The sequence below is a fragment of the Myripristis murdjan genome, chromosome 8 (assembly GCF_902150065.1).
Source record: "Myripristis murdjan chromosome 8, fMyrMur1.1, whole genome shotgun sequence".
NCBI lineage: Eukaryota > Metazoa > Chordata > Actinopteri > Holocentriformes > Holocentridae > Myripristis > Myripristis murdjan.
This window is the reverse complement of record NC_043987.1, coordinates 25,108,160-25,135,245: the sequence shown is the minus strand read 5'-3', so window position 1 is coordinate 25,135,245 and position 27,086 is coordinate 25,108,160. Positions and strand designations below refer to the sequence as shown.

General features: G+C 45.2%; 1 protein-coding gene across 1 annotated transcript; it reads left to right on the top strand.

Annotated features, from left to right (window-relative positions):
• rnd2 (Rho family GTPase 2) lies at positions 1 to 27,086 on the top strand. The gene is made up of 5 exons (XM_030057030.1): positions 1 to 272; positions 868 to 955; positions 19,494 to 19,603; positions 21,646 to 21,780; positions 26,814 to 27,086. Exons 1-5 carry the CDS (start codon positions 60 to 62, stop codon positions 27,081 to 27,083), a joined length of 816 nt encoding a protein of 271 aa, XP_029912890.1. The 5' UTR covers positions 1 to 59; the 3' UTR covers positions 27,084 to 27,086.

The window sequence follows — 27,086 nt, the reverse complement described above, 5'->3', positions numbered from 1 at the left end:
GGGACCGGACGGCTGCGCGTCGCACAGGAGGAGCTGGATAAAGCGCACCGGGTCGGCGCATGTATTTGCGCGTTTTTTCTTTCCATCCAGTCTCTCCAGCTGCGCGTCTCTTATCGGATGGTGAATGCAACCCGCACCCGAGTCAAGCTTACACCTCTGACGGACAGAACATGGACAGTCTAGGCAGCCGCTGTAAAATTGTGGTGGTCGGGGACACGCAATGTGGTAAAACGGCGCTCCTGCACGTTTTTGCCAAGGACTGCTATCCAGAGGTGGGTGTCAGTCTGTCAAAAGTCCAAACTGAGAGTCTCTTTATTAATGTGTAGCATCTGAGTTTGTAAATGAGGGAAAATCACTGTCATGCAGCACCACAGTATTTATTTATTTTTTCTAAAGCATTAAAGGACGCTTCAACTTTTGGACTTATTCAGCAGGTTAATGTTACACGTCTTCCACCTGCCTGGAGAGAGAGATTATACATGGAGAGAAAGCCAGTGAGAGATAATTTCGATCACTGGCAGTCATGCCCATGGCTACACTGTTTGAGCAGAGAAAAACCACTTTAATATTCCTGCAAGGTCTAGGGACTTACAATGTGTCTGTGGTGCTCTCTATAAAACTTTATGGCATTTTCTTCATTTCCTATGGTTTCGTTTTACTATTTGTGTGATATTCCTTTAGGGACTTGTAGCTTGGTTGTAATATTTTTACAGTAGCCTTCTAAAATTAACCACACTGCAGCGCATATTTGTATGGGTATACCATTTCAAATGTCTGTTCTCATGAAGCCAGTGACTATGTAAACACATGCTTGCTTGCTTGCTTATCTTGTCCTCTTAATTAGATAAACAAATCTCTTGTTTGCAGAACTATGTGCCCACGGTCTTTGAAAACTACACAGCCAGTTTTGAGATAGACAAGCAGCGGATTGAGCTGAATATGTGGGACACATCAGGTAAGACAATTTCATATCTGTCTGCATCTTCTCTCAGAGGCTGACATCAAATCAATCGTCCCGCTGCACTGCCATGGTGCCTGTCCCTGGCTGTGGCCATGGGAGGGCTGCCTCAGTCCCTGTCCAACTTTTCCAGCAGTCATCTCTTTGACAAATTGCTTTGACCCCAGCCAACTTCTGATGGACTGTTTTTTTTTTTGTTTTTTTTTGTTTTTTGCTCAGGGTATCTGCTATTTATGATTGTTGTCTTTGCTGGAAGTCTCGGTGCCAGCCATGTCTCTCAGTGCCCTGTGTTTGCATTCCTCTCTGTGTGTGGCTGCCTCTTCCCATGCTGGGGTCTGGGGTCAGGCATCTAAGTGTGGAGGAGGGGGGGGGTGGCCGGGGTGGGCGTGGGACCCCTAGCTCTAGTTTGCTTCTAATGGAGTCAGACTGATGTTTCAATTTGCTAACACTGTCCACTTTTGCTCAAAGTCGATAAGGAGGGATAAGCCACATTATAATTACAGCTTGTCCAGTTACGTCATTGCGCCTCTTATTTAGCAGTTTAATTGTTGTGATTCTGTCTCAGTTTGTAGAGGAATTCTTGAGCTGAAACACATTAATGTATTCCAGTTTTCCCAGAGGCCCAACCAACATATAAGGAGCTGCTGACTGTAAAGCATTTCATCAGTCTGGGTTTCAATGGAGAGTTTTTTGTGTTTCGTGATGTTTCAGCAGCTTTTCCATTACAGCACCAACACAGTTCTTGGGGCGTCACTGAATACGCGCAGTTCTTTGGCCTGAAAATGGATAAACGCAAAGATAATGAATACCGGTTCAAATTATGAGCTAGCGATGGCTTTGGTTCAACAATATCAGTATCAGCATTAATCCTCATTGGTTTAAGCCCAGATTTGATTATTGTTTCACACAGAGAAATCCAAGTAAACAGCAGGCTGGTGCCATAAATAGAGAATTCATCTGCTAACTAATCATAGCTTCTTGCCCAGTAAATGGGTCTGTGTGAAAGGGATTTGATAAGTGGATATTGACTGGTAAATCGGTTTGGGGCACCAGGCAGTACATAATACACTGGGAAAAAAAATCAGGTCAGCAAGTCATTTAGTGTCATAATGTTAAAATCTTAAAACAAGTGAAAAACTCTGCCAGTGGAATGAACGTTTCATGTGTTTTTCTGGCAACAAATATAAATATGTGGAAACAGATCAGCCAGCTATCATCAAGAAAATGATGCTTGATTTACGAGAATTTGGAAAAAGGTGTTGATTAACGCTGGAAACAAGTTGGTTTTCCTCATCACACTGGCAGATTTTTGTCACGTGTTTTGAGAAAATCAAGATTTTAACGGCTAAACGGCTTGTCAACATGGAGATTTATCTGCATTTCATCCTTGAGAGTCCTTTCTTTCTACTTGAGCGATGTCCATCTTTGTTGAATGCCATGCTCCACTTTCATCCCAAGCCTGTCAGGGTGGATGAGTTTGCTGCTCCGAGCTACTCTGCATTTCATCATACTCATCTTGTGCCAGCGGCATGAGCCATCCATCCGACCAATAGCGTGGCTGGCCAGTCATGCGGTATGTGACGTTAGCGGGCTCAACGTGGGATCCTCCCAAGGGGAATTCCTTCCATTGTCAAAACATTCCCAAACTCCGAAGCGTCTCCCGGATGGAAGAAGAGGGTATTTTATATTATATGGTCAGTCAGAGAAAGAATGTTGTTTTTTCTTGGACCTCACGCTGACCCAGAGAGTAAATCTGCTTGAGCCTGTCAGTCAGGGGTCGGGGTCCTCTGCAGCTTGGGGCCACAACTTAGTTCCTTATCTCCTGGCTATAAGATCCTAATTATGCACTGGGAGTGTGGTGCCTCTGTCCATCTTTAAACCCCCAAACCACCCCTGGCAATGTGAAGTCTTTTATCTTCAGCCAGGAGGAGCTACCCACCCAACTACAAACATGACGTCACCCAACCCATAGGGCAAGTGTGTGTGTGTGTTTGTGTGTTTTTAATTCGTGCATGTGCCTGCATGTATGTGTGTGTGTGTGTGTTCAGGGGTACTTGTAGGCACTATTATTCACTGATTCATAGCAAACACAGATGTTCATATTTTCTCTCAACAAGAAAATTAATTGGCTCGCACTCAGATGAAAAAAGGCTTTCATCTGAATAAAATAGCACGTCTATCTTTCCCCCTTTTTGATTTTTTTTTCTTGCCATTGCTTCCTGCTGCTCTCCCTGTCTTCCTCTGTTTTTCTCCCTCATGCACCCTGGCAGCAGCAGCAGCAGCAGCAGCAGCAGCAATTTAATGCCCAGGCTCTTGTGTTTCCTCCAGTCCAGCTGCTGGTTCTCTATCTGAACCCGCTGCTGCAATTACTCCAAAGACACATTCACATCAGTCGATTCCCCCCCTACTTGCCCTTCACAACATACAACCTCTTCCACCACGGATACGTCATAATTCTTTCTTTTTCCAGGCCCATGCTCTTCATAGATATCTCTGCCTTCCCTTTAATTGGTGGTGATGTCTGGTTGCTGTGGGCTAACTTCATTTACACAGCCTTATTGATCGCTATTCGAGGTGAGGCTTTTCCTTTTTTTTTTTTTTTTTTTTTTTTTTTTTTTAACAACCCTCGCCTGGCCTCGTTCACACTCCTCTGGCACGGCAGACGCACATTACAACTAACAATGTTTCCCGGCATTCTTCGCTTTAGCATGGAAGCAGATTATCGATTGGTCCAGTCTCATTAATTCTGTTTCTTCTGCAAGGTCTCGTCTGGATGGGTGAGAACAGGGGTAAGGTGTTTGTTTAATTGAGGTCGTTGCTGAGCTTAAGTGTGTGTGTGTGTGTGCGTGTGTGTGTGTGTTTGTCTGAATGGGATGTTTATTTTAAGAAGCATAAACAGAAACAGGGAGGCCTTGTGGTCGTTGGGGATGAGAGGGCAACTTTGAGCTCTGCTTTGTATTCTGCCCTGCATTCAGCTCTGGACCATCTGGAGAATTAAGTCAATTAGAAGATGATTGAATGGAATTTAAATGAGAAAAAAAAAATCATTGTGTGTGTATGTGTGTGTGTGTGTGAGTGAGTGTCTACGTATTTTCGAGATAGTGTCTGTGTTGTAATCGATGGTATAGTCCACTTCAGCGATGCATATAACTGCGACATATTGATATTTTAAAGTTTTATCGACGCATAAAGCATTCCAAGCTGCAAGTGGTCAAAGTGTCCATGTGCCCGGGTGATAAAATGTCATTAGTGATTTCTGGCACGCTGGTAGTCAGCCAGTCTGCAAGTTTCAGCCACTGTGAGACGTTGATGCCGCCTTCCTCTCTCATCCCTATATGGCAGTTTTGCTCGGGAAAGTTTCGCCCCAGAGTGTAATCCCACTAAGACGGAGGAGGACTGTTTCTTCCAACATCCAAGTCATGACAAGCCGGGTTTCCCCCGAAGTTCCTACAGCAGTGCAGTCACGTCTTTCCCTGTTTCTCTTCCCCGGTCTACTGACGCCTGACCTGATTCTCATATGAAAACTGAAATTCTTACCGTCATACTTGACTCTTTAGAGAGTGCGCAGAGTTGTGGATCATGTTTTTTTTTTGTCTCCATCTCCGGTGATAAGTGCTCACCGCTGTGGTGTTTCCTGCACTGTGCTTCCCACAGATCACCTGTCAGTCAAACAGCGGGGACTTAAAGCAGCAGCTGTCTGTGGGGCGGCCATCGTGACCGGAAATATATATGTGTTGATGCTGCAGCCGGGGGAAGCAGTGCTGATGGACTGTTTCACAATCAGCTTGCAAAAAAAAAAAACAAAAAACAAAAAAAACAAGGATAATTATGAAGAAATTGTATTAATTATGAAGAAATTGTGTTTGAAAGAACCAGAACTGGATGCTTTGAGGATAAATGAATCTCAGAAGAGGAGTTTTTTATTATCGTTCAATGTAAACAAGTCCAGAAATGTAAATTTACCACACAGTACTCAATATAGTGTCATTATCTATTGGAGAAGTTTTATTTCAAAACACAGTAAAACTTGAAAATTCGCTCACTGTTGTGGTGACTACGGCAAATATGTGGTTCTCCTGTGGTAGAATGATAAGCTACCAATTATTTCTGGTCACCATAGCCCAAAAATGTTGCTTAAACTCCCTCGAGTTTTAAGAAAAGTCACGACTTTGTCTTCACAGTGACTTTCGCCGCTCATGCTGGCCACCCAGTTCCTCCACAGATTATTCTAAACGAACCGCTGCAGCTGCCAGAGGATAAAACACATCTTTACCTGAGTTGGGGAGGATTTGTTCGCAAATAAAATGTTCTAGTTAGTTAGTTACTTCAACCCTTGGTAGACTTCTAATGGCTTTATTTCCCACAGGGTCTTTGAAAATTTAAGAATTTAAGCAAACAAAGGCGAATGATACTCGCATGTTTTTTTCAAAGCAATGATTGCCCCTAGTCAGTTCATTTTTTTTTTTTTTTTTTTTTAAATTTTTGAACCATGTGATTAACCCTTTTCCCTGCAGCTAGTTTGATATGGCATTGCAACCACAGGTGTTACAAATGATATTAATTAAGGCTCCTTTCCATTTGGCCCTGCTGTCGTGCATGGCGACTCACTGGAAAGGCTCTGATCCACTTAAATGGAATGGAAAATTAATTAACGTTATTAGCGGCACCTGTCTTTTCCCCTGCTATTTCAATGTCAAAATGGTTGCTGTGAATTACAGGCAGGAAGCTAACTTTTACAGCAGAGCTCAAGTTATCATGCTTGGTGTAACTGTCATGACAGCCGCTGTATTGGTCAGCAACTTGTTAGCGACACACTTTTTTACAGCAAATAAGAGCTTAAAATTTTGTGGATGCGATGTTTGTGTGTGTAATTTATGTTGTAGAACAAAATGCAAACTCTTATGTTATGCATCAGCCTTGTTTTTCTGTATAAATTGAAAATCCCATGGAAAGAAATCTCTGGAAAGCTTGAAAAATGCCAACTCATCTCCAGGCTTTTTGGACAACAAAATGCTCAGTCAGTTCAAAACAGCAGATGTAAAGCTGTTCCTGAGCTGCCTATGTAGTGAATTGTGCCGACATTCATTTAAATGAAAATGTCACCAATTTTAAGACATTCATAAATGAAAGTACCACCGAGAGGCGATGCCAGAGCCATTTTTCCCGGGAGCCGTCCTCCATGACAGACATTTTTCATGATTTTTTGCGGTCCGTTTCTCACAGCAGATCTGTCTGTGTCTTCATAGTCTCAGGTGTGATTGTTTTTGACTTGAGAGATGATAACAAGAGACTGCAACTACGCTACCCCACTCTGAGTCAGCTCTCTCTCACATTCACAGCCAGCCTGTCTCTCTCCCTCTGTTTCTCTCTCTCTGTCTCTCTCTCTCACACACACACATAGACTCTCCAACATTCCTGGTGTCTATATGCTCTTTAAACCCCACATTCTCAGTGCAGTGGACCAGTAGGGCATCCAGAGGCCTGTATAAACACGCTTAGTTCAGAGGGGCTTCCATTCCTCAACGCTTTCCACTTGATTAATCTTTAATAGAGAGCGAGTGAACTACAACCACGACGCAGAGCAGAAATAAAACCAACACACTCCCCCCTCGTTCTGCCCTTAACCCTACATCTAGCGTAAGCCTGAGGATGCTCAGATCAGCAGCGGGCGGTCTGATCAGACGGTTTAGACAAAGAATATATGATTAGTGACCAGCTGTCACAGTGAGGCTTTTTGCCTCTCTCTTACTCACTACAGTAAAGTTAGACTGCACAGTTAACAATTAAAAAACGAGCTTTGTCACGTTCAATCGGTGTTATTTTTCTCAAAACAATTTGCGAGCTGAGAATGAGATACTGTTTAGGTAACTCTCGCTGAAACGGCACCGCTCCCGCTCAACCACAGAGTGTAAATATATCTTTTGTTTATTTTTTTGTCAGCATCCTAAAGGGAGGATGATGACATCCTTAAGGCTGCTGTTCAAAAGACTTCATGTATGCACAGAGTCCCAGCCTGAAAGTCGCTCCTGTTCTTTGCTCAACCAGCCCAGGGCAATAACCGCCTAAACGAAACCTGTTTTGATGATGCATAGCAGACTCGCAGGCACTCCCCTGTGTTGGGAAAGAACATCTGCATGACAGTGTCGGGTAATGAGTAAACAGAAGGTGCAGCAAGGTTGAGGAAATAATATCACAATAACCGTTTGTGACCTCTTCGTGGACAAGGAAAACCCCTGTTCCCGTTTCCACCACATCTGATTCATCCTCGTGTTCATGTGGGATTGTAATGTCTGCTCTGCAGTCATTATGCAGCCATTAAAGTGTCGTATAGGGGGCATAAATGTATTGTAAAATGTCTTCATTAATATCCATTGTCTCACATAAGCACAACCGTGTACAAGAGGCTCATTTCTGACAATGGAGAGACGCTTGCCGGGCTATTTTTAGCCCATGAAAAGGCATGTCAGGCATAACATTTAGAGCACTTAACATGCATTGGATCTGTGAAAAGAACACCGCATAAAATATTCATGGGAGTTTCCCTTTTCAAAGAGTATCTTATATGACAAGTGCTAGTTGAAATGTGTTTGAGCTAAGAAGAGCCGAGGACAGAGGAGAGTCTCTGATAATGCGGTTCAACATAAAAAGACATGTGACTGGCGTGTTGGATTTTTGGCAGGAGCTGGAAATAAACTTGTGCCTTTGTGCCAGGTCTCCAATCTCCACAGACAGGACTGGAATGCCTGTGAAGGTATTTTTGGATGGAGGGGGTACACGGTTTCTCTTCTGAGGCCCTATGGGCTCCATGGCGGCATCACAGGGAATATATTCCTGCCCCCCTGCAGCTCTCATCGCCTTGGTGGAAGGCTTGGGATGAGCCTGCATCTTCTCTCGCAGGCTTCACCTGATAATCCCGGGGATTATGTTTGGCATCCACAAAGTGCTTTTACACGTTAGAAGTCAAACAGCAAGCGCTGTGTGTGGTAGCAGTGTGAACATTTAGCCATATATTCAGTGTTAAAACCCATTTTATGTTCAAACAAGTCAAAAAATCTGACTGTGGGATGAGATCATCCCATCTGTTTACAGCACGAATCAATTTGTTTCCAGAATTAGTGGGCTGAACTGCCTTATTCTGCCTTCTTTCAATATATGCTTGTTCCCAGAAAAAAATACCGAAACAAGTGAAACTACATTGGAAACAAGTGGGATTATCTCACCCCACTGAAAGATTTTCTCACTTACTTAAAAAAAAAAAAAAAAAAGATTTAACTCTGAATGTGAAGCTAAATGACTTGTTAAAGTGGAGATTTCTTGCAGTAAACACTCAACGACAACACATACCCTAGACTGTATTCATCCAAAACATTAATGAGTCATCTCTTGAACAGGAAAAAGTGGCATTGTGATAAGAAATACCCTGTTGCTTATGTGTAGTTTCCTGGTTGATATGTGTAAACATGGACTTAAACTGCAGATTAGATGGTACAAATGAAGTTCTCTGGGTATTTCCCTCTTCTCTGTGGTCTTGGTTATGCAAAACTCTACTGTACATTGTTGCTTCTCCACTTCAGCCTGCCTCTGTGGGTGGTTTTCTGTGACATTGTGGAGACCATGGAGAAGAGCCAAGGTCCATGGCTTCTAGGCTGTATGTCTTGGTCCCTGACAGGCAAGCAGCTATGGCTTCATCCCCTGCAGCTCAGCACTCTCTGAATCACATTCTAAGACTTTTACAAGGAGGGTCAGCATGTTCAAGGGGAAATGGCTGCCCATACGTTCCAGCAGCCATAAGACCCCAACGAAAAAGATAAAGAAACATCAACAAAGGGGAGTCAAACAGGAAAATACAGCACGAGAGAGGATGATGTCTCTTATCTGGAGGTGGACTGTCAAGCTGCTAGCAATGGAAATGATCTCCCTTTTCCTCTGTTCTATTTATTTACTTTCCCCTCTTCCTGTCCCTCATCTTTGTTCTCATCTCTGAGGCCATTAGTCAAGGCAGCTGCTGCAGCACGGGGCTGAGCTGACCTGCAGTCAGGGGCCACGTTAAGCCGAGGGTGGGCAGGAGTTCTGCATGAGCGCCAGCCAGCCACGCTGACAGGGAACACATAAGCTGTAATTACTGTACGGAGTATCTGCCCTCCGCGGTGGCACACAGAAACACACACACACACAAAAACACTGCTTGCCACCTGTGCCACACTGGCACACACCCATCACTTTTCCGTGGGTACAAAATATCTCGAGTGGCCCATATGCCCACCCGCCTATAAACAATAGAACAGGCGCACGGCGGCTTCTGGGAGGCCCAAAGATGATGGATCTCTAATACAACTTCCCAGCCCTTCTAATTTCTTATCTGTGTGAGAAAAGCTTGTGTGACCATGGATACAGCTATGAGCCAAGCTTTACCATACATCCCTTCCCTGTATCTTACCCCTCATGTTCTGTCAGCTTACTGCTGAGCGCCAGGCAAAACTGTATAATCTGCTTAAATAGCATGTCCACTGCTGAACAGCTCTGCACACTGCTGATAGCCTGCATACGGCGCTTACTTATTTAATATGCCGACGGAATAATCACAATAATTAGTTATTAGGATTGAACGTTCGCTGGCCAGAATTAAAAGGAGCGCGAGGCTTTTGGTGTGTTGCAGAAAGGGTAGCACTTAAAGCTTTTGATGAGCCCTCATTGACTCAGATTACAAGCCCTGTGTTAAGCCTTGGTGCTCTGTATGACTAGCGCAGCAGAATAGGGCTATCACAGTGACTGACAGACAACGATAAATTAAGTTTTGCCGGCATGCACAAAAGGGAAGCGATAGAAACAAGAGGGCTGATATGAGAATAAATAGATATAGATATTGCAAAGAGAGACAGGGATGCAGGAGCTGAAAAATAGTTTTCTGTGGTTCCTCATTTAGTGGATGGTTGCTTATTTAAAAAATTATTTAAAAAATACAAAAAAAGGGTTCCTCTTTGAACCAATTGACTCCACCGAGAACTATTTTGGAATTTTTTTTTTTTTTTTTTTTTAAGAAAAGTTTTTTGGGTTTCAGTTTTTAAAAGAACCATCTCTGGTTGTGGATCTTTGAAGCACCATCAGGGAAACTTCAAATCATTTAAAGAAACGCTTCCTCATAAAAAAACGTGCTTCTTTTTCGTGGAAGCAGAAAAGGTTTTCCTTTGGCATCACTGCGTTCCAGTTGGCACCTTTATTTTTATGTGTGTAAGAAGAGCTGTCAAAATGCCAGTGTGCGTGCCCAAGTGTGTGTGATTACATGTGTGTGTGTGTGTGTTTGTGTGAGTGAGCGTGTTGGTGTATGGGAATTCTAACAGCCCTGACCCTGTCATCCCTCCCGTTGTGTCTCAGCTGACCAGAGGCATAATGAGGGCCGATGAGGGGCCTTGGGGTTGTAGTTGGGGCACAATGAGGCTGGGAAGCACAGCAGCTGCCTCGGCCAATAGGCAAGGGAGTGGGAGGGCGGGGGGGGGGGGGGGCACGCTATAAGAGAAGCAAGTGTTCACTCCATTGAAAACTAGGGAAACGGGACAGAAGGAGGAGACAGACGGAGAAGTGTACATCTGTGCCTGTTCCCTTAGACCCCCCTCACCCCGCAGCCACCACCCCTTTGTGTCGTGTTGTGGGTCAGGTTTGTTGGTGGCACCCATGGGAGCTGGCCCACTCAGCGCTCCGGGAAGCAGCCGCACACACAAACACAGACCACGTGACACTTTTAAAAGACACTTTTAAAACACTGCGGCACTCCTGTTTCACTCTGGCCTGCCAAAAACGTAACCACCGCGTGCATACACAGCCTTCCTAAAGGACGCGTCTGCGTGCGTTTGACGATTGACGCGTGAGGCTTTGCCTTAATTGTGCCAAAGCTGTGACCTCTGTCTTCACTGACCCACAGTAATGTGAGCTACTGCACAACGCAGAGGAATCCAAAGACACAGTAGGAAGTTATTGATCCAAGATGCAGTCTTTTCAAAGCCAAATGTACTTGAATGTATAAAATGAATGTATATAAATAGTCTTCTTTGATTTTTTAAGTTTTTTTTTTGTTTTTTTTGTTTGTTTCATAAATGATACAAATAGATTGCCTCTTCTCATTTCAGTTTCTTTCCCCTTTTCCTCATATATGTTCATGTCTCAGTGTCTCAGTTAAAGGTACAGTATATAATTTTGTCACATGGCAAACATATATTTGGATATGTTTCTGGATAGGATATTTTAGGAATGTGATTTTAGGATATTTTAGGATACAACCAGTTGCAATGCCCTCCTCTTACCAGCAACAAGTTGTTTTGAGCATATTGGTTGACAGTGCTAGTCCAAACTGACTGAACAAGTCGCAGCATGAACAGCTTGTGTGTTAGCCTGGTTAACACCAGACTCCACAGACGAATGGGGTGGATTCTCCTGAAGAAAAAACAAAAACAAAGCAGTCGGACCGGCTCGGCTATTTCTGGAGCTCCAAATCTCAGCAGCCATAACAGTAACAGCTGATTGACTGGTACTGATCAGCGGGAACTCGCTGCTGTGTTTTGTTCATTTGCGCATTTGAGCCAGTAAATTTTTAAAATTTTGTACCTTTGAACTGACTTTAAAAAAAAAAAAAAAATACAAAACTGACACACAGTAATGCACCCTGACACTCAAGCAGGCATTTGTTCCCTGTCAGCAGCAGCAGCAAGTGAACAGTTCAGTCATTGAGGGAGACAGCAAAACCTCTCAGGGAATGTGGGACTATGTGTTTTCTCTCGGTCCGCTCCCTCTGGCGAGTGCAACAGAACCCGATGCGGCGCCAGCTTTGATCAGCCCACTTCAAACAGTCATGCTGACTGGTTCTGCCCGTGTGGCTCCCAGAGCTGGTGCTCAATCCCTCCGGCCTCCCACCTCCACAGGAGCAAAAGCCTCTCAGCATCCGCCTGTGACCCAGCCGAGTGTAAGGGGATACGGGGGAGAGGCTGTCTTTCACCTCCCTCCTTCACCCCCACCTGCATCCTCTCGAGCCCACTCACCCACACTCCACGGCTCCCATCATTTATGGATGACTTTATTTATAAACAAGATCCGATGCTCTTTCTTTCCCCCCACCGCCGCTTTTGTGGAAGAGAAATTGCACTTGAAGTAGTGCCATGTCTTCCTGGCTGCCTCCCAGGGGGGCTGCAGAGTGGGCTGGAGATAGATAGGGCCATGATATGGATGTGTTTGGATGGTTATGCACTGGAGGAAGTGGAGCCATTGGAGCAAAGGTTGTCCTTTTCCACTCAAAAGTTCTCTTTCATGTGCCCCTGCTGTAGCAGCTACCCGAATACACTCAGCCCCCCTTTTTTTTTTCCCCATATCAGAGCAGACAGAGGATGGACAGAGACGCCGCAGTCAATTTTATAACAAGTTTAAATGAAAATCCTCAGCTGGGAACACTAGTTAAGAAAAGAGAGAGCCTGACAATGAAAGACGCAGAGGAGTGGATAGAAAGGATCTGATCTCTGCTGTTTTCTGTTGTTAAACGGAATATGAATTTGAATGCTTCCTCTATATGGGTGTGTGGGGGAAGACAGAGGTGTGTGTGTGTGTGTGTGTGTGTGTGTGTGTGAGAGAGAGAGATAGAGTGAGAGAGAGAAGTGGGCTTTTCAGAGTGAAATCCAGTGCAGCATGGCAATCACCTCTCCTCGGTGAGAGAATTAGAGTGGGTGTCTAATGGTGGCCTGGCTTTTTTTTTTTTTTTTTTTTCCTTTTTGTGGATATCCCTGTGCAGCCGCGGCTCCTCCGACCCGAGTGTAGGAGGAGGTTGACAACCTGAGTCCTGAAGCTCTTTGTCTGATCCGATCAACACACCCGCTTTTTGAAGAACGAAACTGGATATTCCAACTGGTCTTCATGGTTTCAAAACGCCCATCGCCCCCATGTCATGTCCTCCTGAGCGTTCACATGTTCAAGTTGAGCAACTAGACAAATAAAAAAAAAAAAAAAAAAAAAAAAACACACAATGAAACTCATTTATGGTCAAACATGGGTTTAAGTGGTGAAGGCGGTTGTGCAAAAGAACAATATAGTGCACATCTGGTGTTCTTTAGCCAGCTCTTGTCTGTTTTCAAAGTGTGTTATTTAGTGTATCTTGTCTAAACAGTGTGCTACTGCTTTGACAGGACTCAGTGGTCTTGGTGTTGAGAGGCGCAGAGCTTGAGCAAAGACAGAAACAGTAAAAAAAAAAAAAAAAAAAGAAAAAAAGAAAAAAGAAAAACAGGATTCGCGTGTGTTCCCTGTACACAGCCAGCAGCCGTTCACAGCTACTTAACTCCCTCACACAAGCAAATTTAAGTTCTAGCGATGCGAACACAAACAAAAGCATTGCAACGTCGACACACTCAAAGTTTCGCCCAGGAATGAATTACGTCACTTAGGAGCTCATCAGCGCGCACTGCCAGGGCCAGATCTTCTGAAGCAAGACAGGCGATGCTGGGATAAATTGGAAGGAGAAAACCAAAGGAGGGACATGATGCGTGGCTTTTTTTAAAGCTGGAGAGGGAATTTATAGATAGACAGAAGCATAGAGCGACAAAAGAAACACAGTGATCTTAAAAGAAATGAAAGGCAAAGCACAGCGCAGCGTGAACCGGAGCCTGAGAGAGACGCGGAGATCAAACAACATGTGATGAAATGCATAGCTCTTTCTCAGGTGGAATGGGAGTGTGTGTGAGAGAGAGAGAGAGAGAGGGAGGGGGGTGCACTCCATCTCCATACCCCTGGGGCCAACGGGGAACAGACAGTAATGCTGCTCTGTCCCCTGCCTGTGCTGTCAGCGGTGTGACCAGCCCTACTTTTCAACCTGCAACAGGAAGACAGACACAGGCATTAACTCTCCTCAGAGCAGATCCACGGAAAGGTGCTCAATGCCCTTCAAAGGCTGCACTTCCTCCAGAGGGAAAGCACGAGGGGCTTTGATCAATATCCCCGGAGTGAAGGCTGCAGACATGTAAGGTTAATGGCCATTTAACCCAGTGTCACCCCCACTGTCCCGGCTGTGTACTAATGCCTTTGAAAACTTGACACAGCCGTCTCTATCACAGATCAAGAGCTTTATCTGTGTCTCTCTCTGTGTGTGTGTATGTGTGTGCAGTGTACATGCTTGTGTAGCCCGTATGTCACCTGCAACAGTCCAATGCCACCTAAGATGTAAAGCCTCGGCCCACGGCAGCTGACCTGCTGAGCTCACCTCATTACAGGCTCTTGTTCTTGTTTGTTTTCATTGGATTGGACACATTTTTCATGCAGAAATTCAATGTGTGAGCTCTCGATGCAAGGATAACATCGCTGTAACATTAATCTGTTATGGCAATAAATGGCCTACTTATGTTTATATTGCACGTGCAGGTAAGGCTAGATGATTGATCAATATTATATTGACATTGTGACATGACTGTAGATCTTGTCTGGGATTTTGGATATAAAAATACTGTGATATAGCTCAATTTTTCCTGTTTTTTCTTGGTTTTAAAGGCTGCATTAAAGTAAAGGGATGCATGGGATTTACAAAATGACTGCACTTTTCTAGCTGTTTTATCGTTTGCCTCTACCTGCTTGGTCATCATATCCACATCACTAATGATTGTTTATTAAAAAAAAAAAAAAATCTTGGGTGTAACCATCATATCAAAGCACCAGTTGTCATTCATGTAACATTGTCACAATCTGCATGATGGTATTCAGTCAAAGGTATTGTGATATTTCATTTCGTGCATGTTGCCCAGCCTATTGGTGTGTATCAAGATGCACAATATACAGCGGAAACAGGACAAACAAATCATTTACCATGCAATGTTTATCATACTATCTTTATTTTATGTTGTAATAGGATGCAGCTGATTCAGGACATGGTGTGGGGAGGGATAATCTAAAAATGTAAACCAGTAGGATATCACTTAGACACAGAGAATTTGATAGGATCGGTGGAGGTCCTGGGTTATTCAGAAAACCCAAATTGAAAATGTTTTGATGGCTACCGGTGCAGCATATGGTCATCATTACAGATACACTGTTTTTCCCAGGAATTTTAAAGTAATGCATTTGCTTTCCACGGGGACTTCAACCCCTTGGTGAACTGGTGGGATGTACTTGAGATTTTTAAGGTGATAAATTAGGCCCACTGCAGCTTACCGCCCTGCACTTAGACAGCCGTGAGCCGGCTAACTTTCCTGCTCAGGCCAAGCAGTTGTTGTTCAAAGATTTGCAGGCTAATTTAATAACTGTTGGGGGATAATTTAGCTCCATGCATGATGTCAGATTAGAATAGCCACTGTGGGAGTAAGGTCACTTGCGCAGGATTGTAAATATGGGCTTGTAATATCGTGCGGGGTTACATGTACACAATAAAACACACGCTACCAGGGTGGCAGTACACACAGCCAAAGTAACCACACTTCCTTTCTGTGGGGGTTTGCAGCAGCGCGACGTTTCACTCTGTTTATCTCCTTGAATGTGGAGCAGTTGCTCCTCTGTTGTAGGCTGGACCCTCAATAATGAAAAGTCTGCTCAGCCTCTTAAAAGACGGAGCCCCAGTCTTCTTCTTCTCTCCTTTTAGTCACCTCAATGCAGCGGAGTCATTAGCCCGCCACATTCTCCTTGCTCTCCTCCTGAATCCCTAAGTCTCCTGCTCTCCTCTTCCTCACTTCCTTTCAGGGCCTCACAATGAAGCCATTTGCATCCCCCCTCCGCCCCCCAGGTTGCTACGATACTCGGCCACCCCAACTTGAAATGTTTTGCCTTTGCTTTGAAGGTGGATTTCAAGAGGAAAACAGCTGCAGGAGAGGAAAAAAAAAAAGAAGCAGTGTCTGTGGTGTTAAACGTGTTGTTTTTGAGGCTGCGGCCAACTCAATCACACTGTTACTATTCCATCTCTGTATTTGGAAATGTTTTGAGAGGGTGCTTGGTTCTTTGTGCCCTGCCTATACATGGCTGTTGTTTGTGTGTGTGCATGGGTGTTTTCCAGCGTGTGCACGCGGTCTAATGAGGCTGTTTGTCGCTCCGGACTCCCTGCCATATGTGTGTGTGAACACATCAGAGAGCCTCCAGGCAAACGCTATTCTTCTCCCCCCTCACTCATAATGGTTTGCTTTTCAGCCGCTCCTGCACCGAGCACGCCGCAAACAGAGAGACAGAGAGAAAATTCACACTGTGACGGTACAAATTAACGCACTAAAGACCGGGAAGCTTTATTCTCCTCCACTGGTGGACGCCGATGCACACTCAATTGGAGCCCGAGCTTTTCCCGCAAGATGTTCTCGATAAAATTGCACCACTTAGGCTTTATTGTTTGGCTTCATTTAGAATGCTCTCCCTCTCAGGACAGAAGCGTTTACATAGCGGCGGAGGATTTGAATGAGCGGTTAGTGAGCTGACAATCATGTCGCACAGAGCTTCTGCCGACTGTCCCTACGGGGAACGTCGATGTGTCAGGGGACGGGGAGGCATAAATGAAGTCATACCGCAAACCCTCCAGCCTTATTACTGTACATTAGTGCTCCGTTAAGTTCCCGTCCGCCTCAACATCCTCTGGGATATTTGTGGCCTTTTGACGCAGCTCGACTGACGGCCTGCTTCCTTCCCGCCTCTGTCACCTCCGCTCGGAGAGGCTCCCGCGCGACGCCAACGGCACCGCCTGGTTCTAATTAGCCCCACGGAAATAAAGACAGCAATCCACTTTCTGCTCCCAGAGATTCCCCGGTGCTAAATCAGGCTAATGCTAACGCTGGAGGCTTTGTGAGGGGTGTTTTATGCCTGTCCTTGGCACGGCGGGGCAGGGTCCCACTCCTTGGCAGGGAGGGGAAGTGCCAGGCGTGATGGTTTTCAGTGGGTCTGCCAGGCTGCGCCCCCCCACCCCCCCCTTCAGTAAATCTCCCCATCCTGCCCCATCCATCTCATCCTGCCTCGGCCTGAAATTCAATTGACCTTTTGTTCCACCTCCAAGTGAATGGGCACAGGCCTGCTCCACCAACAGCCAAACCCAGAGCCCTCATACCTCTTTATTTGATCTGTCCAGTGCTTTCATTACCTACCCAAACACCCGCCGCTCGCCCCCCCTCCCCTCCACTCCTCCGCAGCTCCATCCTCCTTTATCTCTCCGCTCGTGTCTTCGAGCTGGTAGGAGGGCGAGTGCGTCTCAGGCAACGCCGATTATATATTTTATAGTCAGGGACCGCCCCGCCCTCCCTCCATCCCACGTACCCTCCTCTTCTTGATGGTTATGGTGATTGGCTTTTATTTGTGCCTGCTCGGCTTGTTTTAAACACAGCACTCTCCCTCGGAGGACTTTTTTCTGACTTTGCGGAAAGTGCTGAGGTAGCCTCGCTGTCGCTCAGGGCAGAGGAGCTTTGAATTGCTGCGCTGTGACAAGGCCCGCCGTGACCGCGGCCTGCCAATCATTTTGATACGCCGGATTGACAAATTGATCCCAAAGGTCTCGTTCCAGCCTCTAATTAGTTCTTAAGTCAAACAAGCGCACATTGTCTCAACTCTCGCTCGTCTGACGCCTCGCTCCTTCATCCGGATTCTGCTTTAATTCCCCACGCTCTCTCTCATCTTCGCGTACCCCTGCACCTTGGCCTCACCCCCGTAGTCAAAGTCATTAAATCTTTTCTGTCCTTTCTCCACCCCCCATGCTCCGTCTCTTTTCTTCCTCAGCTCTAACCTCAGTACAGGCCTGCTGCACTGTGATACATACTAAAGACCAACTTCAGCAGCTACAGCTCCTCATGTGTGACCACTACCAATCAGGGCTCGTTGTCGTACAATGTACTTTGCTGACTGGTGGAGCTGGCATCAGAGCGATTGGGCTTTCTGGAGTGTGTGCCCGAGTGTGTGCGCCTGCGTGTGTGTCTGCGTGCATGAGCCCTGCTCTCTCAGCAGCACTAAACACCAGTAATCTTGTTGCGTTAATAAGACAGGGAAAGGAGTATGACTTCCTGATTGCATCCTGGGGAGAAATTACTTCTTCTTATATATTACTTCCCTCTTGTGTTACTCTTAAAAAAAAAAAAAAAAAAAAAAAAGTCAAGTGACATATTGCTGCAGGTAGAGGAAGTAGGTGAACAAACAAGAGGCTGTAAAAGATTTTTGGGCGAAACTTTCTTTAGACTTTTTTTTGCGGAGCTTGATTTCAAATTCTTTCACTTGTTCAAATGAACAAAAGACATCGCTCTTCAATATGCAGCCTGTGATGCTCTGACAGGGAGCCTGTTGCATTGTTGTCAGCGGGGAGGGGGGAGGTCAGGCCAGGATAGCTCGCTGAATGGTTCGGGCGATGGGCCGCGTGCAGCTATTGTATTAGCCTCATTCCATCCGTAACAAAGGGAACATAGTGATGCTAAAACAGCCTGTACGCCATTGTGGAGAGTCTGTTTACCCCACCAGACAAAGGCATGCAGCACTTTAACAGGCTGGGAGGCCTTTGTGCCAGGCCTGGTTCAGAGCATGGTAACGGCAAATATGAGAATAATCTATAACCATTATAGTCACTTGGTATGACCCTCTGGAATAACAAAGCGGCGAACAGAGGATCGCAGATGTTTGTAGAAACCAAAGTACGCAATATCCGTCTATGCAATTCACAAGAAGGAGGTGTAGAATCTACTGGGTTGTGGGTTTCCATGCCACTGGATTTATGCAGCCAGGGTGCTGTTGCTGTCGAAATGTAAGAGCTCAGGTCCATACCAGCTCCCAGGGGAGCCAAGGAGTGGTTGGGTGCCTACAGCCGCAGCCACGTTTCCCAGAGAGCCCAGATATTTTTACAAGCCTCCTAATGAGAGCAGTGAGGGAGCAGGAGCCATGTAACAGAGCAGCTCGTGGAAGTACAGAGGCGCCACTCTGCCTTCAGATTTGATCAAGGTACAGAAATGAGGAGCGAGAGCAAGAAGAGGAGTGCATGAGACGCGGGTACAGTTGAAAAAGGGAAGATTTTTTTTCTTTTTTTTTTTTTTAAAAAAGACAGAAAAAGAAACGAGGAAAGAGAATTAAGGGTTTCAACCTTTAGTTTGGCCTTTATGCCGGCATTCACTGTCGTTTTGAAATGATTATGAATTGTGTGCTTAAGTCCTTGGGTCCTCAGCCCACTTTTATTCATGTTTGTGTGTGTGTGTGTGTGTGTGTGTGTGTGTTTCTCTGAGCAACCCCTCGCCATTCCTCCTAAGCTGTGCAATAAAGAGAGGCCACAGCTGTGTGCATGTTGGAGCCCAAGAGACCAGATACTCAAACATCTGTCCACAGCTGTTAAGATCAATGCTCATTTGCATCCGCTGAATTCAAGCGTACACATTCAAGCCGCACTGTGCTCAAGTTCATGTCTCAGTTTAAGTGGGATATCTGCATCTTAATGACCTTTAGATCACCTTCCAGTTAGCGCACGCAGTCCTCATTGACTCAATTAGCCATATGGATGAACCTCACGGGGTTAAATCAGGCTAAAACCAAGTTCTCTCAGAGGACTTTCTCAGAGCATGACCTTATGCCGTATGTTATTGTGTCTCCACAGGTTCCTCCTATTACGACAACGTGCGGCCACTGGCATATCCTGATTCCGATGCAGTTCTCATCTGTTTTGACATCAGCCGCCCAGAGACTTTGGACAGTGTCATGAAGAAGGTCAGTGTTTTTTTTTTTTTTTTTTATTATTATTTTTTTCCCCCTTGTGTGTGTCTCTCCTTTTCTCAAGACTTCGGATCAGCATTTAATCGTAGCTTTGGCGCTGGAAAAACCTACCGACAGAATTCAGTTTTTTTCCTCATAAGCATCTTATATTCACACAGATTTTCTGAGCCAGCAGCTTGCATTTTTTACAGCGCAACAAAAGAGCAAATCAGCACGGAGGTTAAAGCCTCCCATTCCTTCATCCCATCAAAACATCCACGGACACTTGACCCCCGGCCCTCGGAAGAATGGAAGGTCATAGCGAGGAATGAGAGCGGAGGCTTGCGGTTGAGATAGTGTGGAAAATCAGATATGCAAATGAGCCACGTCAGCCCAAAGAGTAGCCGTGGCAGAGCCTGTTTAGGAGTAGACTAGATCGTGCTGTTCTGCGGGCTTGTATATTTAAAATGTAAAATGTTTATGCAGAATAACGGGTCAGATATCAGTAGCTGACGTTTGCATGGAAGGGTATGGATGTGAGTCTTGGTTAGGAGAGGGGTGACAGCCAGTCTGTGGTAAGGTGTGGGCGGGGTAGATGACTGTGGTCACAGAAAAGTTTTTATGGTCAGCGGCAGACTGTGTGCGCCACACAGATTGTGTAATGCCTATTGTATGCGAGGAAACACCCGTCTTAACTGGTTTGTTTGTGTGCATGTGTGTCATGTAAAACAGGCCTGTGCCCTCCGGTGGTTTCTCATCTTGAAGCCATGTGTGTGTGCTTTCCTTTGAACTGCCCTCCTTGCGGGCAAAAGACGTTCCCACGGCTGGCCCGTTGACGCGTTTAGTGGCCAGAGGGGAGCTGCTAAAACGCTCCCACAGACTTTGTAGATCTAACCCGAGACACCTTTTTTTGTTTTTAACCCACGAGTCCCTCGCAAGCCTCGGTGAACTCTGTCAACAGGGGGAACCGGAGCTGCTGTCAGGCCTTTGGTTTTCCAATGAATCCCCTGGCAGGGGGTCGCCGTGACCTCTGACCTCTAGCTGTCACCCTGGTAATCACAGAAACTTGGGGGCACATGGAAAAACCTGTTGCACAATCACCATCCCAAATTAGACTCTTGACCTGCAGGGGCTTGCGAGTCGCCAAGGTCACGGGATGACAGCTGGGGGAGGGGTCCGAGGAGGGAGCGTTAAACAATCAAAGGTCCTGATTGGACGGTATTGAAAGAATAGTGATGGGCTCGAAAGGTCAAAGGTTGCTTTAACCTTGAAGGATGAATGCACACCCTCGCATTCTGCACATAGCATCTGGAATACTAGAGGCTTCTCAGAGCGGCTGGCTGCTGTTCGGCATCTGTGTCGCGGGGAAAAGATAATATATTGGTTGAGCTCGGTTTCAGCAGTGACATTTAATCTCGGGGCCGATTCTTGAAGGAGGCCTGCTCAACCTTTTCTGTACAGGAGCTGAAATAGATTTGTCAGTGGAGGCTCCGCGAGGAAAGTAAAGCAAATGAAATGCAGCGGAAACCTGAAACAAAGTCATCACAAAGTCGTATTTTACATTGTTCTTTGGCCCGTGTCATAAAATTTTAATCATCATACAGTTAAGTAATATCACACACATAATGCATTTTTATTAGCGACTCCATTATTACATTATTATTCTAAAAGCAAGTTAACGTTATGAATGTGGGAATGAACCTTGTCTAGTCGTTTAATCTGCGCGACGCAGATTTGAGAAGATTTATGATCCTGAAGAAAGACTCTACACACAAATACATTTTCATTTCACTTCCGCCCTTAAGCTGAACTAATGTCTTTTATGAAGAGACTTTAGATGAAACAAAGAGAGCATTAATCTCCCTCGGTGCTGAAATCCCATATCATCCACATGCTCAGGCATTCATTGTTAACAAGGGTAAAGGTTCTCATTGTTTAGCTCATTTCAGCCAGTCAGTACAGGCAGCCCTGCGGTGGCCTCAGCAGTGTTTAACATAAATGCAAATGGGGAATCATGGACGCATTTCTGTCTCCCTGTTGGTTTTATGTGTCTACAGTGGCAGGGGGAGACGCAGGAGTTTTGTCCCAATGCAAAGGTTGTGTTGGTGGGCTGCAAGCTGGACATGAGGACGGACGTCAGCACCCTGAGGGAGCTCTCAAAGCAGCGCCTCATCCCCGTCACCCACGAACAGGTGAGCACAACTGCATGATGGGGGGAAAAAAATGAGAAAAGAAGGCGAAATAATGAGAAAGAGAGAGAGTCTGAAGACACAACGGGAAAGAAAAGGGGCATGAAAATAACAAAGGATGCAGAAAAGAAATTAGAAAGCAATCCAGGCATAATATGTGATTTTTTTTTTTTTTTTTTTTCCCATCTACCATCAGCAGCAGCACTGCCTCTGTAGTGAAGCCCCTGCGGACCGGAGCATGAGAGAAGGCTCGCTCGACACAATCAGCTACCGTAGAATAAGAGCTGCGCAAGAGCCCCCGGGACATGTTGCTGGGGTTAGCGTTTTGACCGTAATTTGCTGACAGCGATGTAAGGTTGCTTTTGGCAAGGGCCGAGGAAGAGCATGGGTGGTTGGTGGAGCGAACGTCTGGGGACACATTTTTTTTTTTTTTTTTGCCTCCCCCGAAATGAAATATTCATGCAGATTTTGGGGGGATTTTCAAAATGCAGGATGAATAGGAAAAACGGACATTGATAAACGAGCGAGCCCTTTTATCGCACGCCGCCATGACCTCTAAGCCAAGGGGATGGGAGGAGGGGGGAGGGGGGGGAGGAGGGATGTTGATAAACTGTTCTGTAAATCCGTGAATTTTAATCAGCTTTCCGCGTGTTCATTTTGTGCTCTCCCCGTGTTAGACATACAAAAAGTGGAGGGGCTTTCTCTCCACCACACAAAAGCCCTCAGAACAAAGACGCCTTTTCTTCACTGCTGTCTGAGAGTTTGCTGGAGGCTTAAATCGCGCAGCTTCTCCAAAAAAAACAACAACAACAACAAAAAAAAAAATGACTGGAAAAAAACGACAGTTCATGTAAATAAGACACATAAACAAAAGATAGAGTGGCAAACCGCAGCGCTAATGTAAAATAGCTGGGGACTGTTTGTGGCTGGGCTTACATTAGGGCCATTATTTTTTTTTTTTTGCTTGTTCTCGGTCTCTCTATCTGTTTTTTTTTTTTTTTTTTTTTTTTTCCTCTTTCGAAGGCAGCTACTGTTTGTCTCTCTAATACGGCCAGAGAATGTGTGTCACAGTCCAGATGCCAAAGCTCTGCACAATAATGTTTTGCTGCTGTGGCCCAATAGCCTGCGTTGTTATCCCGTTGTCGATCTTAAATTGAATTCCAACAGAGCTGAGGAGTCACAAGTGACAGTGACCACCGGGTGAACTCCAGACATTTCCGCGCTAATCTGCCCGAGATCTGATCAGGCTGCTCTGCTTGGCACGGCAATCTCCCCTCCCTGCTACCTCAGGCTCAACCACCCCTGCGCCGTCCTGAATCTAAATCTGCCATTTTTACCTAATGAGGACTTCATTGCCTCTCGTATGTGTGTGTGGCTCCGTGCACGGCCCTGATAAAATCAACCCAGGTCCGCCGGGTATGAAAAGCTCTCTCTGTGCCGGAGAGCATGCGATCTCCGGGTCATGGGAAATGCAACGCCGTCTCATCTGTCACAGCGTCAGCGCGTGTGAACGCGGGTTTCGAGTCTAATCGTCAGACGAGAGCGGAAGCCACGCTGCAGAGATGAGAGGGCCGGGGGATTGAGAAATTAAATTTGGCTCTCTGATTTGAGCTCAAGCAAACAATTTACAGTCCCAATTAACTGGGTATACTGTAACATTACTCAGGGGTGAGCCATGCTGCTAGAGGAGCTCTGGTGGAGTTTTGTCTCTTCTCTCTAAATAGCTGCATAGACAATGTCACCACCAGCCACTGCGATTCCACACGGAGCCAGCCAGCGCCAGACTGAGCAGACAGAGCATCTACATTATTCATGCCTCTGATGGAGGAGCTTCATTTGTCTCCAGACATGTTTAGATCAACATCTCTGTCTCAGGACTGCTACCTCTCTCTCTCTCTCTCTCGAGGGCCTTTAGACTTCCACTGAAGTAATGTTGTGCTGCTTCTACGGCACCGTATGGCATAGGGATGGAGCGGGCGGCTTGAAATTTCGTGTTCTGCGTGGGGCGCTCGCACAGCACCTTGATGTGGAGTACACTCATGTGTCTGACAGGACCACTAAAAGCCCGAGGATAGGAGACAAACAAAACAATGTTGTGGCGCAGTCAAAAGTAGTGTTCTGACATTGTTCTGTCAAGGTCAGTGATTTCTGTCTGAGTGCAGGCGAGTGCGGCGGTCTCGTATCAGAGGAAGAGCAGGAGACAGAAATGGACAGCACATATGGAGAGCCGATGGGGCAAAAAGCTCCTTGCGTCGCACTTGTCGACACAGCCATTTATTACCTCTGAACATAAAAAACACCTTGAAGCAGCACTTCTGAGCGCGTTTTCAACAACTGATGGTGGGACACAGCGGACAAATTAATTTATGCCTATTTTGGTCTTCAGTTAGTCTCAGGCCAAAAAAAAAAGACGTTATCTTCGAGGTTTGGGAAGTGTGCGGACTGAGCTTTTTCAGGCAGAGGTCTGTTTGGGCTTAAAAATCTGACTCAAGTGAAGCTGTGTGCAGGGATTTCAAACTTATTACTCCAAGGTCTGCATCTGTTTCTCTTTGATTAGCAAAATGACATTCAGTCAACTTAGTTATCATTTTTAAGCAATATGCACTGAAGTTCAAGATACATTTGAGCTTAGTAGGCAAAACGGCAGTGTTTGCATGCAGTCAGTTAGCTAATTTACGTTACAAGTACCAAGTTTGGCAGGTTGGTGACGAAATGTTCTGCAAAGACCCGCCCTACTCTGCCTCTGATTGGCTCTAACTCTAATTACAACTTCTGTACTGGTAGGCTACTTGTTACTGTCATTTATGGTCATAATAGTTTCTCTCCTGTCCTTTGCTCTCTGTGTTTCCATAAGGGTGGAGCTCAGCCCCCCTCCACACACACACACACACACACACACACTCACACGAAGTGGAGCAGAGGAGAGTCAGTGAACCAGGTGAAATAAAGACTGCATTAGATGATGACAACAACACACCTTAAATTACTGTAAGGGAAATAAAAGCTTCGCACCACCACAAAAGCAAAGTCTGCAGTGTAACGTTAATGCATGAACTCGGCAGCAACAACACACAAAATAGAAAACGCTGCAGTTCATAACTGTATTCAAATCATATCGTATTCATAAGACGAGGTATGGGCTGAGTCTGGACTCGGAGAGAGGCCTTGCTCTAATGTAATCATCTACGTATATTTTGGACTGTGTTAAAGTGCTAAGTGTGTCTGACAATTATCCCTAAAAAAAAATATTATTCCAGTCGCCAAAACTCAAGAAGAATCAGTGCCTGTGTGTGCATTTGTTGGGTATATAAACACTATGAAACTACAGCTACCTCTCATCAGTTTCCCTTAAAGCTGGGGCAGGTAACTTTGCAGAGTGGGCGAACTTTCATCAATTTTTTTTTTTATCTGAGATTCAGTACCTTGTCTTTGTCACTCCCACCGTTATGTGACCCCCGCCTTCCACGCCCCTTTGCCGATGCAATCAGGGAGTACAAATGGTGAGCCATCTGACATTCTGCAGCATAGTTATAGTAGACTGGTGGAGTTTTTTGGGGAGCAGAAGTAGTGTGTGTGTGTGTGTGTGTGTGTGTGTGTGTGTGTGTGCGCAAGACGTGATAGAACTGAGGTGGCGACGCTTCCCTGAGGCGACCGGTTGTTTGAGTCGCACTGAGATGGATTTTAACAAATGAGATTGCAGCCACACACAACTGTGAAAGGAAATAAGTTACGTACATAGGTTTTAAAAATAGAAGAAATACGTCAAAGTTGATAGCTGAGACACGTCTTCTTTATTAAAGCACCCAAAAAAGATAAAACAGAATAAAATAACAGATAAACCGATCCGTCCTTTCCACCTCCTGGATTTAAAAGTTGGTCATTTTCCAGACCAATTATACAGGCCACCAAGTTGGTTATGCATGCATACTAATAATTAACTGGGCCAAACCAAGTTCAAACAAGCAAATAAAGTGTCAAAAAATCACGTTAAAGGCCATTGAACGCTAAAGTTTAAAAGTTTTGTTATGAATTGTAAAAAAATTTGTTTAAATTGTTAAAATACTGCTTTAAAAATCCATTAAGAAATTTTTAATTACGCTCTGTATTGATGTGGTCTGAGTCTAGTGGGAGGTAATTAGGTTAAAAGGAGTGAAGCATTTAGTAGTCATTTCAAATTCTTAGTTTTGGGAAAATAAAACATCCTGCACCTTACCTCGGTGTGTGCTATAACATTTATGGTCACACCATATCTTATATAAGGTATATATATATATATATATATATGGCTACCTGCTGCCCTTACTTTAGGTAGAGCTATGACACTGTGTAATTTATTTTGATAAAAAAAAAAAGCTGAATTTTACACATAAAAATAAAAAGTTAAGACCATAAGCAATAAAATGCGTCATTTTCTGTTTCAGTAGATTCAGTAGATTTTATAAGCTGTGGAAGCCGACCTGGTCAGGTGTGATCAGGCTCGCTGATGTCTTTCATTGTGTGTCTATCGACTTTGTTTCTCGTTTGTCTCTGCTGTTCCGTTTTTTTTTTTTTTTTTGTTTGTTTGGTTCATTTTTGTTTCTTCCCCACTCCTCACCTTTGTGCATGAGTTTTGCAAGTTCCTATGTCACTGTAGCGACTGAGCAGGAGCTGAAGGGGAAATAACGTCAAATTTTACTGACAGAAAAGAATGCCTTATGGAAGACTGACTGGGCATTCTGTGTAAAAACAAAAAAATAAATTCAAATATAAAGAACATCATTGGCTAAAATGCTTGAGGATGGGATGACATATGCAAAAGTGCCTCTTCAAGACATATTTTTATTGTGTTGAAGATTGTTGTGTTGAGAATTAGTTTACCAGATGGTTTTTGTCCCATTTGCATTTTATAGCACAACCACTGAAAAGACACAAGGCAGAGCAAGGATGAGCTCTGAAGATGGGAAGAGGTTACACAAGACGATTTGTATGATGATGATGATGATGATGATAAATGCTGTGTCAAGTATCTAATCGTCTTTTTGCTTCATCTTCTGCAGGGCAGCACGATAGCTCGCCAGATGGGAGCGGTGGCCTATGTAGAATGCACCTCCAAGGTTTCGGAGAACAGCGTCCGGGACGTGTTCCACATCACCACGCTGGCGTCGGTGCGGCGGCCGCACAAGCCCCAGCTAAAACGCAGCAGTTCCCGCAGGGGCCTGAAGCGAGTTTCGCAGCTCCCCCTGCCGCCCCTACCGGGCCGGACTGAGCAATTGGACCCCGCTCCAACCATGAGGAAGGACCGGGCCAAGAGCTGTGTGCTCATGTAGAGA